The 15,846-nt window shown below is 28.5% G+C and overlaps 1 protein-coding gene across 6 annotated transcripts in view; it reads right to left on the bottom strand.

Annotated features, from left to right (window-relative positions):
• Window positions 1-1,143: 1,143 nt before the first annotated feature.
• Window positions 1,144-15,846, bottom strand: part of LOC111630578 (apoptotic chromatin condensation inducer in the nucleus-like) — a 107,604-nt gene continuing 92,901 nt past the window's right edge. Inside the window, exons 10-15 of one of the 6 annotated variants that reach the window (XR_002757547.1) lie at window positions 12,910-13,017; window positions 11,683-11,965; window positions 7,955-8,064; window positions 2,770-2,916; window positions 2,556-2,685; window positions 1,144-1,717 (exon numbers count right to left, since the gene is read on the bottom strand). Coding sequence is in view for 2 of the 6 variants with exons in the window: in XM_023374691.1 (XP_023230459.1) it covers window positions 2,641-2,685; window positions 2,770-2,916; window positions 7,955-8,064; window positions 11,683-11,965; window positions 12,910-13,017 (693 nt within the window). In the remaining 4 variants the exon portion in view is untranslated. Of the gene's footprint in view, window positions 1,718-2,171; window positions 2,686-2,769; window positions 2,917-7,954; window positions 8,065-11,682; window positions 11,966-12,909; window positions 13,018-15,846 lie in introns of those variants that run through there. The other 5 variants (XR_002757548.1, XR_002757549.1, XR_002757546.1 and 2 more) reach the window with 5 other exon arrangements.

The following is a 15,846-nucleotide window of genomic DNA, read 5'->3' as shown; positions in this document are numbered from 1 at the left end:
CTTACTTTAACATTATCGCCTTTAGAGCAAGAAGGGAATTGAATTGTAACATTGTTAATTATTATTCTGAACTGAAAATCATCTTATATATCTACGAATAAATAATTAGCCAAAAAATATAGTTTATATATTAAAATTAAATAAAAATTTTAACGTTTTACTTTGTCAATATTGACTATATCTTTCATCATTCCAACATTCTATTTTGAAGCATGCAATTGTTTTTATTTTCCCTTAAGTTTAACAGAAAAAAAATTAACATGTATGAGTAAATATTTGCTGTATAATTAAAAAAATGTCACAATGCAAATTTTAAGCACTAACAACTTTATTTCTTTTAGTAAAAATTCACATCTCAGAAATTACAGACTGATTTCCAGTAACAAATTTTCATTAAAATTGAACAAACATGCAGGAGTTTCCTTCATATTTATTCAATTTAGAAAAACTTTAACTTTCAATATATGCAGTTGCACAATGAAGAAATTAATTATCACTGATATAAACCTTTATTGTTTGCTTTCTTTCTGTATATACAAAATGTGTCTGAAAAGTTTTAATAATGATTTTTTAATTACAGTACAATTATTACAAACAATTGAAATCTGGATGATAGCAAATTGTTTCATTATTAAGTTCAATAAATGGGTCAATGTCCACCATGAACAAATACATAAATCATATTAAACTGGGAAATATTTTGGAGAAAGAACATTACTGTGTTTCACTATTCATCCATCCTCCAGACATCTTTTTATAGAACAGAAAATAGTTTGGGTGAAGTTCATCCTTAAGAGCCTGTTCGAGAGCATTTCCAGCACTTAATTGTTTGAAATATTCTTCAACTCTGAAACTGAACATAACATTCTGTATGAGAATGAGTATTGACCACACTATCATCAAAATACACTTTGTGATGATGTATGTACGTATCTTTTCAGAATTTTCCTGCATGTTTTACAATTTTGTTCTAAAACTTTTTAGGCACAGTTTGTATAACACCAGTATTTACAGATCCATAAAACAAAATATTGAAAATGTTTTTATATTTTTATAATCTAATGCCATTTACTAGCTGTATTATTTTTTTAAAGTAAAAATTACATGTCTCGATATCCTGTAGTATTGTATTTATATATATGATTTTTTTAAAATTTTTGATAAAAATATACAACAAACGTCAGTTATTAACAGAACATCTAAAAGTTTTATTTTGAAATAGATAAAAATTATACATTGTTGTTCATCAAACACTCAAATGATGCTTTCAACTAGAGAGTGAAGTGTCCATGATACTGATGCAATTGAACATTTGATGCAGATTTATAACCTATATTCTTACTGTGAAACCCAGGTGTTGATTATTTACAAAAACGAAGAATGTTTCTTTCTTTTTTCTTTTTTAATAAGTTTTTATGCAAAACTTTGTAAAAGCTGATCGACTGCTTGTCGTATGTGATTTTGAAATGCTACTACCAACACCATGAAGAAACACTTGTTATGTTTTGCAAAGTGTTCATTGCTGACCGACTTCATACATCTGGGTAAGCCATCTCTTCCCACATTTGTGGGGGTATTATTCACTAATATTCGGGTGCAGTTCCTGCCACCAAATATGACAACGAACTGGGTAACAGATGGGACTGCGTGGGCAAACATCTTCGGGATTGAATCGCATGGCCATTAACAGTGAAACTGCTCATCTGCAAAAGGACATCTGTAGGTCATATACAAAATAATAATAATGTGGCCTCCTGGTTGTTGCATCTTCTAGTACCTGGACAGTTGGATTGGGACTCAGGATGGAATTGCATTTATAATAAATACTACTCAATTTAAAATATAAATCAGTCTACTTACTATTATTAATTAATTAATTAATTCAACTATTGAAATAAATAACTAAATTAATAGATATAAAATACTTACATCCCTGGATTATATAAAATAAACTTTTTTTTAATTGTCAAATAGTAATTTCTTGCATGACATTTCAGCAGTTTATATTTTTAGTTTTGAAAATAAAATATTTTCTGAATTCAAATGTATTAGCTTAATTTTAATTTTATATGAAAATTCATATGGCAATCAAATTTATTCACAGCTGGTAATTTTAAAAACTGTAAAATAAAAAATGATAAGAGGAATAATGTTTTATACATTATTCCTCTTATCATTTTTTAAACTTAATCTTACCTCTCTTATGTATTGATTTGAATTTTTTTTAATACGAACTCTCTTTTTTAGTTGATCCTTAAATTAATGTAAATACATAAACTTATGAAAATTAAATATCTGCATATTAATGAATATTTTCAAAATTGGTCATTTATACACACACGAAGTATCTTAAAAAAATTAATGAACCAGCCTTTAATGATATATAATTTCATTTGCTCTTCATACTTTGCATTACTTATATAATGAAAATAATTAATATATAATAGATGCTTTTCTAATAAACCTCAATTTCTAGTAATAACTCAAAATTATTAATTAAGTGTTTTTTGTTTTGCAATTCCATCCTGAGAAAACAAAGACAAAACTGGGACCACCTGCTACTACCTTCTTCCAGCTATCCATGATGAACTTAATGCCAGGAGGCCGGACGATGGTTTGAACTTTCCTGAAAGGTTATCTTCAACGTTTCCTTCCAAGTGGACTTCTGCTCTGCTGAGCATTCTCCTGAAACAGTACAATAAACAACTTAAGAATTTTCAAAATTAATTATGTTTATAATAATCAATAGTATATCATAAAAATTATTACTTTATCTTTCCCTGAACGATTTTCTCTAGCCTTTTGCCTTTGTAATCGTTCAGCTTCTTCTCTTTCTCTATCCTCCTGATCTCTTTGCTGTCTTCTCTTCTCTCTTTCAATCTGTCTCTGCTTTCTTTCTTGCTCTCGCTGATGTATCTAACAAACATGAAAAGTTAAATTTTATTTATTGAGTTAATCGAATGTCTCTCTTCTTAAATGAGAAAAGTATAAATAGTAATTCTTAAAATATGTAATCCTATCTATAACCCACTTTTGGACTTGACACTAATACAGCAGAGTGTCAATAATCCGAAACACTGGTTAACTGAAAGCATTCCAGTCGGACTGTGTCATGCTGAATCAAATGTTTTTGATACTAGATTAACTTCTAAAGTATCATTTTTTTTGTTTTTATAGTTTCCAATATATTTATTTTGTTTGTACAAAATAAAAAAAATACTTTTTAACAATACAATAGCCACAATTATTATTATAAAAATTTTTATTAGGCTTAACATCGATGATAATTCAACACGATTTGACAGGCAACGGAGAAAAATTTAAATATGGGTTATATTAATATATAGTATATAATATAATATTAATACAGTCGACCCCCCTATAATTACGGTCCCTATAGTTATGATTCCTATAAAACTACGAAAAAATTGCTACCGGTATCCATAAAAAATAGTAAAAGTTCCCTATAAACATCTCAAACGTCATCGGGAAGCCGAACTACTTTCCCGCCGTCCGTAGCGCCACGCTACGGAGAGATTTCTATCGTCTGGACAGTATTATATAAATTATATATAAATTAGGTACTGTACATATAATTATATATTAATTATATATAAATTAGGTACTGTATATATAATTATATATTAACTTATTGTAACTTTGTTATAATTAAATATATAATTTCCGCCGTCTAGCGTGGCGCCACGCTACGGAGATTTTTACGCTAACTATCGTCTGTCAGTATGTAAATTAGGTACCGTAAGTCTAATACAGTACTGTAATTTTATACATTTCTTGTGAAAGAAACATTTCTTATTCAACGGCGATTAAAATTATTTATATTAATGATGTCTCCGAAGTTCAACGAAGTTTTCACAGAAAAATAAGTTGTTAGAAATCGGCCGCTCTTTGCTGAGCTGTTCCGCGACGAAAACAATGTTGAGCAATGGCAATGTCGAATGGTGACACTCGGTAAGTAATCCTACAATTTTTTGTTTATAGCGTAGTTTATACGGATTATTCCCAAAAAATATATACGTATTTTGGAAATGTTGAGTCGGATTAGTCTAGAATCGATTAATTTTATGGAAGAAAATCTTTCAAACAGCCGTAGTCCGTAAACTTGATACGTGTCGGGTTGTGATTGGAAGGATTCGTAAGAAAGCGGATTCCTAGAGAATGGAACGTATCTCTATCTTATAGGGGGGTCGACTGTAATGTATTTTTTTGTACAAAATCGGTTATCCGAAAAATTGATTTTCCAAACAACCCCAGTCCCTAATTGATTCAGATAATCGACACCCTACTGTATAATGAAAATTTTTTAAATCAACCAATTTTTTGTAATATCAAGGTAGAGCACTACTACAATATAACCAAATGAATACAAGAAGAAACACTAAAAAAACAAAGGAATAAACAACAATGTCTATAACTAGTGACACTGATTTTAAAAAAAATTGTTGTAAAAAATGACTAGTCATGACTATGCTTAACAAAAGAATGCATATTTAAAAGTGACAAATATTTTATATCTTATGCTCTCTGTCTATGATAAATATGGACATGGAAAAACACACATGTATCTAAATAGATTAGTTTGTAAGGAAGATGGTTATAATATATGTTGTACAATTCTTGCAAATTTTTCATAAAATACCAAAATAATTATAAAAAAAAATATTTTATATACACATACTTTAACTCATTACTTTGTTATTCATTGAGTTATGAATAATTTGTCCAATGTATATAAAGTGACAAAATTTTACAAACATTACAACTTGACTACATATCAAGCATACATTTAGTGAATGAAATTGTTAAATAACTCTCTATGTAATAAAAGAATATATATATTCATATTATTTGATAATTGTAAAAGAAAAATAAATACAGTAGAGCGTCATTTATTCGAAGGAATTCCAGTCAACAAATTTAAATTTTCGCCAGTGCTGTGGCGCTGTGATCTTTGGCTATGTCTTCAGCTACTCAAATATTTTACGTTTTTGATACTAAATTAACTTCTGAAGTATAATTTTTTATTGTTTTTATATTTTTCAATATATTTATTTTGTTTGTACAAAATAAAAAAATAATTTTTAATGATACAATAGTCTTCGTTAGGCTTAACATCGACGAAAATTCAACACGAAGCGACACGCAACGGAGAAAAATTTCAACACGGGATAAATTAATATATTTTTCCGTACATAACTGGTTATCCGAAAAATAAGTTATCAGAACAACCCCAGTCCCCAATTGATTCGGATAAACAATACTCTAATGTAATGGCTATTTTTTCAGAATTAATCAATGTTTCTAAAAAGTAAAGAATAATTTAAGTAAAAAGTAAATATTATTAACTGTTATATCATTTTACACAAACTGTTACTTTAAATTAATAAATAATTTAAGACAATATAAATGTTTAAAATTATAATGTAATTTTCAGATTAAAACAATCTTTTGAATCTTCCTTTATTTAGAATTTGTATGTTCTCACTTTTCTTTAAGGTACAAGGAATGTTTTTATTTTGAGTGTTTATATATTTTAATTTAAAAACTTGAACTTATTTTTTAATAATTATTTATTAATACCCCTTTATTAATATTTTCTATAATACCCTGTGTAGTTTTTGTTACAAAATTTCAATATCATTTTCATTTCCTCTATTTCTTGTTCTGTATTTAAAACTGGCTATTCTATCAATATATTCTATTCAAATAATTTCAATTCTCCATTCAGCTAGTATTAAAAACTGAAATTTCATCATCTTTTAGCAATATTTATTCCATAAACTTTGAAAAATTTTTGAATGAGTTCAGTTGACAATGAGTCTCAGGAATTGCATATCCATTGGCAAATTTTAAAAGTATAGGTTTAAGTTTGCCACCTCTTATATATAAGTATATGAATACTTCTATTTGACAAGGAGCTTTTCTATATTTTCAACTATCTAAAAATTCTATTCTAAATAGAAACTACTACAATTTCTGCAAGTGCCTATAATTTGAGAAATATAGCCTATCTTATAAAAATCCCCAACAGCATAGAATAAATAATCTGAATAAAAACATGCATGTAAGAACTAAAGAGAAACAAAAAAATGAAGACTATTTGTCTTTAACAATGTTATATCCATATCTTCTCTATTAATTAAAGTATTGGATTACTGATGGTATTTAATTAATCTTATCAGGTTTAAATTTACATGTGTTTGAGTTTCAATTATACAGCCTAACAGAATGGCAATAGGCCAAATAATCAAAAATCTGATGACATGAACCACATATAATATAAGCCATGTTATTAGATAGGCTATAAAACACCTTCATTTTTATTCATTTTTGTATCTAGACAGAATAATTTTTCAATATTTTTAAACAAACTTAAATCAAATTATAACAAAAAAATTAAAAGGAATATGCATATTTACATTAAGCTAGGATAGGAGTCAGTAATCTTTTGATTGCTATGAGAAAGTGAAACAATATCACGACTTACATCATGCCAGTTTTTATTTAAAGAAAAAAAAAAAAAAAACACAAAAAAAAACACTCCCTAATTTTCTAAAATTCAAGAAAAAGCACTATATTATAATGCAGAATACAATAACTTATCTCAACTTTTAAAACAATACAAATAAATTAAAATATTTCATTTTGTGAATTATTATTTTTATTGTGTTTTATTCATTTAAAAAAGTGCATAATTTTGAAGAAAATAATATGCATTACATACTTTTATCATTTAATGACCTACAAATCTAATGTAAAACAATATTCATAGAGTAATTCTATGAGGGGAAAAAAAAAAAAAAAAAAAACTGAACTGAGAGTGTGCTGCCATTCGTAGACATAGTAGAGAATTCTCCTGTTACATGAGGTTAGTAGAGACCTTCACGAAACAGCTGTCCAAATGGTGTCAGTTTGTAGGTTTACGTTTGAGTGTAGTGTTGTGTTTCTCTTACTCTTATTTTGTTCCACCTGCAAAGTTCTGGGAGTCCTTCAACACTTTGAAACGATGAAAATGTTGAAAAATCTGCCAAAAAAGTGTTAAGATGTCTGCGAGAGTGTGTGTGAAGGAAATGCCCGGAACTTTGGCAATCAGGTGACTGGTTCCTTCATCATGACAATGCCCCCGCACACACAGCCTTGCGAGTGACTCACTATTTAGCCTCTCGAAGATGGCCTGTTGTTTCCCACCCTCCGTATTCACCAGACCTAGCCCCGTGTGACTTTTTTCTGTTTCCGAGAATGAAGAAAAATCTAAAAGGGAAGCATTTTGATGATGTGGAGGCGGTAAAAACAGCTTTGCTAAGGGAACTGGACGATATCAAGGTTGAAGATTCCAGAGATGTTTCAAACAGTGGAGAAAAAGATTTCACAAGTGCATCGTATCTAATGGAGAGTACTTTGAAAGTGACTGAAGAAATTTTGTAAAAAAGTTAATAAATAAAGTTTTTATACAAAAAGTCTGGTTATTTTTGGTCCCCCCACGTATTTGTTTCTGGTATAGTTCTTTACTAAATAATTGTTATGGTTATCAAAAAAATACAAAAGGCATCTTTATAAATTTTTTTCATTGTGTTCTAACAAAGCCATGTCACATTATATATATATATATTAATTTTATAAAGCTTGAAGCTTCATCTGATTGATATGTTGAGTTTTGAACTGTCAGTGAATTAATTATGAATATTTAATAAATATTTTTCATTGCTCAATTTTTTGTTTTCCTGTGGTCTGAGCAAGACAGTCAGGCTAACTTCATTTGAAGCTGTAGAAATTTAAAATTAAATTTTTTTTTTTTGAGAATTATTCTATTTGAAGCAAAGCTCAATTGTAAGAACAAAAAATTTTAATATAAGAAAAATCATTTTATGTTTCTATTTGTAGTAATTACAATAATAATTATTACTGTATTATAACATAGAATTAAATTATTTACCTGTTCTTCAGTTAATGGTAGCCAATAAATACAAGGAGTAGATTTGGTTTTACGAAACAAATCATCCAATAATTTGGCAGGTGTTTCTTCTTCTTGTTTTCTCTTTGAATCTGTAAATAAAAAATTATTTAAAAATTTTAGTAGTTTGTAACTTAGTTTTGACTTAAAAATATCCATTTGCCTCCAGTTAACCATTGGTGTCTTGCAAACACAACTGCTAAATAAGCCTATATATTTGAAATTAAGGAAAGTACAGGCTGTATTTATTATAAATATTTCCAGAATGTTCAGTCAATATCAGTTTTAATCATTTTAATTAATCATGTTAAATTTATATGCTAACATAAAACTTATCTTGGCTACTATGCATCAGAACAGCCTGGCCAAAATTTAAATTAAAAAAAAAAATTAAAAAACTACATTTTATATAGTAAAAATAATATATTGGACATGAGTTAATTTTTTTTATATTAATCTTGTGAATAACTTTAAATTTATAGTAATTTCATTCATTATTTTTTAAAAATTAAATTATTTAATTTAGAAAATTACTTTTACAGATATATCTAGATCAGCATCTCTTGACCATTTTAAGCCAAAGGATCAGTAAAAAAAATTCTATGGACCACTAAATTATGTAGATATAATTTTTTTAAACCTCTCTAGGTATTACCAACATTTGAATATAATGTGCAATTTATAACATAATTAATCTAAAAGCACATATTGAATACATATGAAAACAATTAAAATGGAAGTAAACAATAGAACTTGTTTAATTTGAAGTCATTTTCTTTTCCCAATCATCTAGCATGGAGATTTACATGTTAAATCAAACTGGTTAACTTGAATTGGGTTTTGCTACAGTATTTTCATAAACACTCCAAAATTTTTAAATTAATTTAAATAATATAATTAATGCTCAACTATTGAATAAACTAATCAAAAACTTTCTATAAAGCACTGGAAAAAATTTGCTCATTCATACAACTAATGAGCAAATATTTATTGTGACATTGTCACAATGCCATGCTGCAATTTTAATCATATTTTTTAATTAATTTAATTTAAAATATATGCTCTTTACCTCAAATTAGTAGTGTCTTACCCTGTACACCAAGCTTTTCCTGGTAACAATAGAGCCATGCTGATCATCTAACTCCCTTCAGGGAAAATTTTTGAACTGAAATAATTGACTTCTGATTTGCATTGGAAGTTTGTATATAATTAATTGGCTTCAGCTTGTGGCGTTAAGTTTTCCTTATGTGGTCTCAGCCTTCATCTATCTAACTCTATTCTTGAGATTAAGAAAGGGAAGACAGATGACTGTAGGAATTTATAATCTACAATTTTTTCAAATTGTCACCCAAAAAACACATTGTGTCACATGACATTGGGCAAGGTGGTGGCTTACATTGTTACATGACATGTCAGCTTTCAGCTCTCCTCAAGATTTATAAAAATTTTTTTGGCTTTAACTGATTGCTGATGGATTCTCCAACTAGCCGATGTAATAAATAAATGGACTTTTGATAAATTAATTTAGAAAAAAAAAAAAGATTATAGTCAGATTTTATGTAAAAATTTTAAATATATAACAATTGTAGAGAGTGGTATATTTGTGATAAAAATAAAAACAAATTAATTCTAGGTGCAAAACATTGCAATTTAAAAAATGGATCAACCATTCAGGAAAGTATTTCAGTTTCTGGACAACACCAAGGTTTACATTGACATATTGATTCTATGTAATAAGACCCACAGAAATATCATATGGATTGTTTATCATGGGTCATCAATAAACCAATGCACAATGATCTTCATTTTAGCCAAACCTGTAATTCAAAATTTTTTAACTCAAAGTCCAAATTTTTCTCCCCAACAGATTTGAGTTAATCAGGTTTCACTGTATTAAAAGTGTATCATCATCAAACAAAGTTTTAATTACTAAAGTAATTCAAATTTGTCTGCAGGCCACAGGCAGACTTAAATTAACAGAGTTTAAAACTTTGTTAAACAATGACACACTTTTAATAGTTTACTTCCAATTTAATTAATTATGATCTACTATGATATACTTAATTATGAATCCTTTACTGTGATCTAGATCAGCATTTTTAATACTGATCTAGATCACAGTAAAGCTTATAAAATATTTTTAAGATAAATTAGTTTCTATTTTCTGTAGCTGATGTCAGGAAATCTCAATCCTAACTTAAATCAACAAACAAAATTGCTGTGGAGAACTTATCACACAGGAACACTTTTTAAATAGAAAATTCGATAAAACACTTTATTTTCTATTTTTTACAAAAGAAAATAAATTTTGAGCTATTTTCCTCTCTTTAGTCTTTAATGTATAATATTGAAACTGGAATGATAATCTAATTCTTACATTTTTTAAATACTTAGTTATTCTAATGAATAACTAAGTACAGTAGAACCTCGAAAACTCGGCTCTCGATAACCCGGCACTCCAGATAACTTGGCCACACCCTGGCAGGGCAAAAAAATCCTTAGTTAATTAATTTTCATTATAGACAACTTTATAAAAGCTCTCATAAAGTATTTTTCTGAGGTCTGTCTTATCAGGTAAATTACTGTACACAGTGTATTCATTAATTTTCATTTTCATATAATAAAGGCTCTATGCCTTCATAAAAGACGTACTTTTCCTTTGTTTAAGGGTATTTGGGCAGTTTATTCTCTGTTATATTCTCAAGTAAACAATACATACAAGTACAGTACAGTATTTTCTGAGGAAACACTCGTACTTATTTTTTTTAATCCCATTCCCGATAACCCGGCATTTTCACGAACTCGGCCACTCTTCAGTCCACATTACGCCGAGTTTTCAAGGTTCTACTGTATTTAAAAAATGTAAGAATAAAATAAGTAAAACTGTAAAATTGAAAATGTAAAACTTATTAAAATATAGAAAAATTGGCAAATAATAAAAAAAATAGATAAAACATAAAACTTTAAAATAAAACAATAAAAATCACTAAAATAAACCCTCCACAACAATTTTGTGCTTAATTCAAAAGAACTAAAGTCCTAATTATAAAGAATATAAGGAAAAATTGTGTCTAAATTATTTTGAAAAAAAATGTGACATTTTGATAAATATTAGAAATACAGTAGAGCATCGATTATCCGACTCAATTGGGAACTGGGGTTGGTCGGATAACTGAAAAAACGGATAACCAAAAAATATGAAAAAATACATTATTAGTATAGTATATTAGTATATCTCATGTAATTAGTATATCGCTATTAACCTACTTTGCGTTGAATTTTCATCGATGTTAAGCCTAACAAATTTTTTTTAAAATAATAATTGTCGCTATTGTATCGTTAAAAATTAGAAAACCAAAAAATTAGCCTCGTTTAAATACTGGCTCCCTTATATGGTTGAGCCATGTTGCCAGCTAATACACGTAAAAATACTATTAAAGTAGCCAAGACATAGCCAAATATTGTAGTGCCACATCACTAGCGGACATTTGAATTTGCTGACTAGAACGGTCGGTTAACCGATGTGATGGTTAATCGGGGGTCGGATAATCGATGCTCTATTGTACATTTAAAATACAAAAAAATTTTACATGTAACTAATTTTAAACTAAGGTCGGAATATTAAACAATGCAAAACTTATTTTTCTAAATGTTTTTAATTTAGAAATTGAGTTTTATGGATAATAATAATAATGATAATTCATATTCACCTTTTTTCTCCTTTTTCTCTCTCCTATCTGGACTTCTACCTCTTTCTCTACTTCTATCTTTTGTCCTCCTATCATGTTCTGGAGAATCTTGAGTTAATTTATCTCTATCCCATTCTCTAATTGGATGTTGTATCATTCTCTCATCTTTTTGTTTTTCTCTTCTTTTATCATAATCATCATCCCTTTTTTTGGAATTATTAGATAATGTTCCACTTTTCTTTTCTTCAGATTTTTCCTTATTTTGCAATTTAGGAATATCTGGTAAATCTTTATGATAATCTAACTGCAATATACAATATAATAAATTTTATTTTATAGCATTTCATTTATTTATGTTTAACATATACAACTAATTTCTTTTAAAAGATAAAAATTACACAAAAAGCTGTTAAATATTCATCTAATGTTATATATTTGTTTTGTGCCTTGACAAAAGATAAAGTTTATAAATCTTTCAAAATTTGGTGAAAAAACTAACCAGAATTACTCAGTATTATGACATGCTGGAGTTATGGTTTTGTCACAACTTCTAAATGATTGAAACACTAACTGAAATGTAAATTTCAAAGAAAGTAACAGAAGATTTAACTTGCTCAATAATTCAAATTAATTAAGTTCAACTGTAATAATATTTGTATGATAAAAAAACTTTAAACTCATTGTCCTGTAAATGAAATAAACAAAAGGAGATGAAGGAAGCTCAAATGTACACACTATGTGAAAAAAGGCCGGATTAATAGCAAAGACACGACAAGCTGATTTTCCTCCACAACAATGAACCATCGCATGTGTCAACATTGGTCCGAAACTACTTGGAGACACTCAACTGGGAGGTGCTACCCCATCCTGCTTATTCACCAGACCTGGCCCCTTCTGACTATCACCTGTTTTAATCGATGGGCCATGCGCTCACTGAGCGGCACTTCAATTCTTACGAAGATACCTGAAAATGGCTTGATGAGTGGTTTGCCTCGAAAGAGAAGGAATTTTTTTGGCATGGTATCCACACATTGCTCGAGAGATGGAAAAAATGTGTCGCTAGTGAGGGAAAGTACTTTGAATAAATTTGTTTTTGCTTTCTAAGAAAAAACTGACTAAAAAACAGTGGATTTAAGCTTATACACCTGGTATTTCTTATAGAATACAGAATTTTCATATGATGTTGCATTTTGTGATACTATTCTACTATTCAATTAATTCTTACATAAGAATATTAATTAAAACTACCTCTTCTTTTGTTGCAAAATCTACTATGAGTGTTTTAGGATTTGAAGGTGGCCACCTTGTTGCATGAAGTGCTTGTCTAGTTTCTGAAGCTTGATCTTCTGTCTCATACTAAAATAAATAAATAAATGTTTTGTTAGTAATTAAAGCTACCAATATATCATTTTAAATTTTACATCATACTATCTGTATAGCAAATCCATTCAGTATATATTTCAACAATTTTATTATTATTTTTGAAGTATCATTAAAAATTATTTTCTTGAAAGCAACATTTATAATATATACACACACAACTAAACCAAAATTATTCTACTGATAAGGCTGGATTAACAATTGGACTAGAACTTGTCTAATTAATGTCATAGATACATATTGCTTATCTATAGTCAAAATTATGTAGTATCTGATATTAATTAGCTAAGTTATAACTTTACAGTTAACCCAGCTTTATCGTTTGTAACATTTTTCATTTTCGTAATACACACAATCTAAACATTTTTGTAAATTAAAAGAAAATGAAGAGGAAATTATAATCTTAGATTTTACTTCTTATTTTACTTATATAAAAATAATTTTATTAAAAGATTGCTTCTTGTTAGAAATATCATATCTCATTGGCATATTTGTTTTTACATTTTGTATGAAATGCTTTGATTTAGTCTTTGTTATATTTAAACATAAAAACTAAAAAGCAGCTATGTATTGATATGGCAAAGAAGAAATGACAAAAAATTTTCAGAAAACAAAAATCTTCAATTAAAATTATTAAGTTATATTTGAACCTGAAGAATATGAGAAAACAAAATGATTAAGCTTGAAGCATTAATATTAAGAACTGATAATAAAAAAATCACTATAAAATATGCAATAATATGTAGAAAATAATATGCTGAAGGTTTTTTTATTTAAAAAAAAAAAAACAAACTATACAACACTATGTAGCTAGGGCAGTCAAACTATAGTTCTTCTGAACTCTTACTGTGACCCATACTAACAAAAATTTTTTATAAATTTGGTACATACAACACTACATACACGTCACAAGGTTGCTGATTATGCAGTGTGATACACGTGAATTGCAAGTATAACTTGCAACTTGAACAGACAACTGAAAGCTAACGATATGTTCACATTGAAATCAATTACAGTCGACCCCCCTATAATTACGGTCCCAATAATTACGATTCCTATAAAACTGCGAAAAAATTGTGACCGGTATCCGTAAAAAACAGTACAAAACCCCCTATAATTACGTTAAACGTCATTGGGCAGCCGAACTACTTTCCCGCCGTCCGTAGCGCCACGCTACAGAGAGATTTCTATCATCTGGACAGTATTATATAAATTAGGTACTGTACATATAATTATATATTAATTATATATAAATTAGGTACTGTATATATAATTATATATTAACTTATTGTAACTTTGTTATAATTAAATATATAATTTCCGCCGTCTAGCGTGGCGCCACGCTACGGAGATTTTTACGCTAACTATCGTCTGTCAGTATGTAAATTAGGTACCGTAAGTCTAATACAGTACTGTAATTTTATACATTTCTTGTGAAAGAAACATTTCTTATTCAACGGCGATTAAAATTATTTATATTAATGATGTCTCCAAAGTTCTACGAAGTTTTCACAGAAAAATAAGTTGTTAGAAATCGGCCGCCATTTGCTGAGTTGTTCCGCGACGAAAACAAGCTTTAGCAATGGGGATGTCTAATAGTGCACACTCGGTAAGTAATCCTACAATTTTTTGTTTATAGCGTAGTTTATATGGATTATTTCCAAAAAAAATATACGTATTTTGAAAATGTTGAGTCGGATTAGTCTAGAATCGATTAATTTTATGGAAGAAAACCTTTCAATCAGTCGTAGTCCGTAAACTTCACACGTGTCGAGCTGTGATTGGAACGACTCGTAAGAAATCGGATTCCTAAAAAATGAAACGTATCTATGATCTTATAGGGGGGGGGTCGACTGTATAGTGTCCCCTACTACAAACCCACAAACCTACCAGTAAGTAGAAAAAAAAGAAACATTGATCTATATTTAGATAAAACAAAAAGAAATTAATTTACAATAAACTATTTTCACAAAATTTTCTTTAAATTAGTTTCAACTAACATAACAGCAATGATTATACCATTTTAACTCTAGACCCCATATAATATAAAATAACATTCCAATAGAGCAGTGGTTCCTAATTAGTTTTTCCTGCGTACCACTTCAAGAAAGAGCTCAAAATTGTGTATCCCTTATAGCAGAAATTTATATTAATCCATACTAATATAAATTCGAAGGTAATTCTGTCTGTCTGTCACCTTTTCATGTGTAAACCGCTGAACAGGTTTTAATAAAATTTGGCACAGAGATAGCTTACATGTTGGAGATGGACATAGGCTACATTTTACTGTGAGAAAATACCTTACTCCCACGAGAAAATTCGATATAATGCGGGTGAAGCTGTGGGTAGACAGCTAGTGATAAACAGAACAAGTTTTTTTACATTTATTACCTTTAAAATACAATTCTAATAATAATAATAATGAAAACAACATAAGGTTATTTAATTTTAATGCTAACAGGTTATTTAATTTTAATGTTAGCGGCTTCGCTGACATGATAAATGTCTTTTAGGTCAGCCCAAAAATTACTCAGTGATTGCTCTGCAAAACAACTCTTGAGTCTGCTGTTGCATGAAATGTCTATTAATTCCTCTTGATCAGAGATGGGAAGGTGGTCGGTGGAGTTATTCGAAACAGTGACAAAAATTTTCAAAATTAATTTTGCGAAAACAAATTGTGTTAATTGTACAATTTTTGTTTCTTGCGTAAGAATTTCATTTAGGTATTGTCGCAAATGCATTTTTTTAAAAAAAATTTCGAGAATATTTTTAGTTATAAATAAACGAATTTGTGCATTTGACATC

Source organism: Centruroides sculpturatus, unplaced genomic scaffold (genome assembly GCF_000671375.1).
Source record: "Centruroides sculpturatus isolate CEXI.00-Female unplaced genomic scaffold, Cexi_2.0 scaffold607, whole genome shotgun sequence".
NCBI lineage: Eukaryota > Metazoa > Arthropoda > Arachnida > Scorpiones > Buthidae > Centruroides > Centruroides sculpturatus.
The sequence above is the reverse complement of the archived record's forward strand: the minus strand, read 5'-3'. Positions and strand labels throughout refer to the sequence as shown.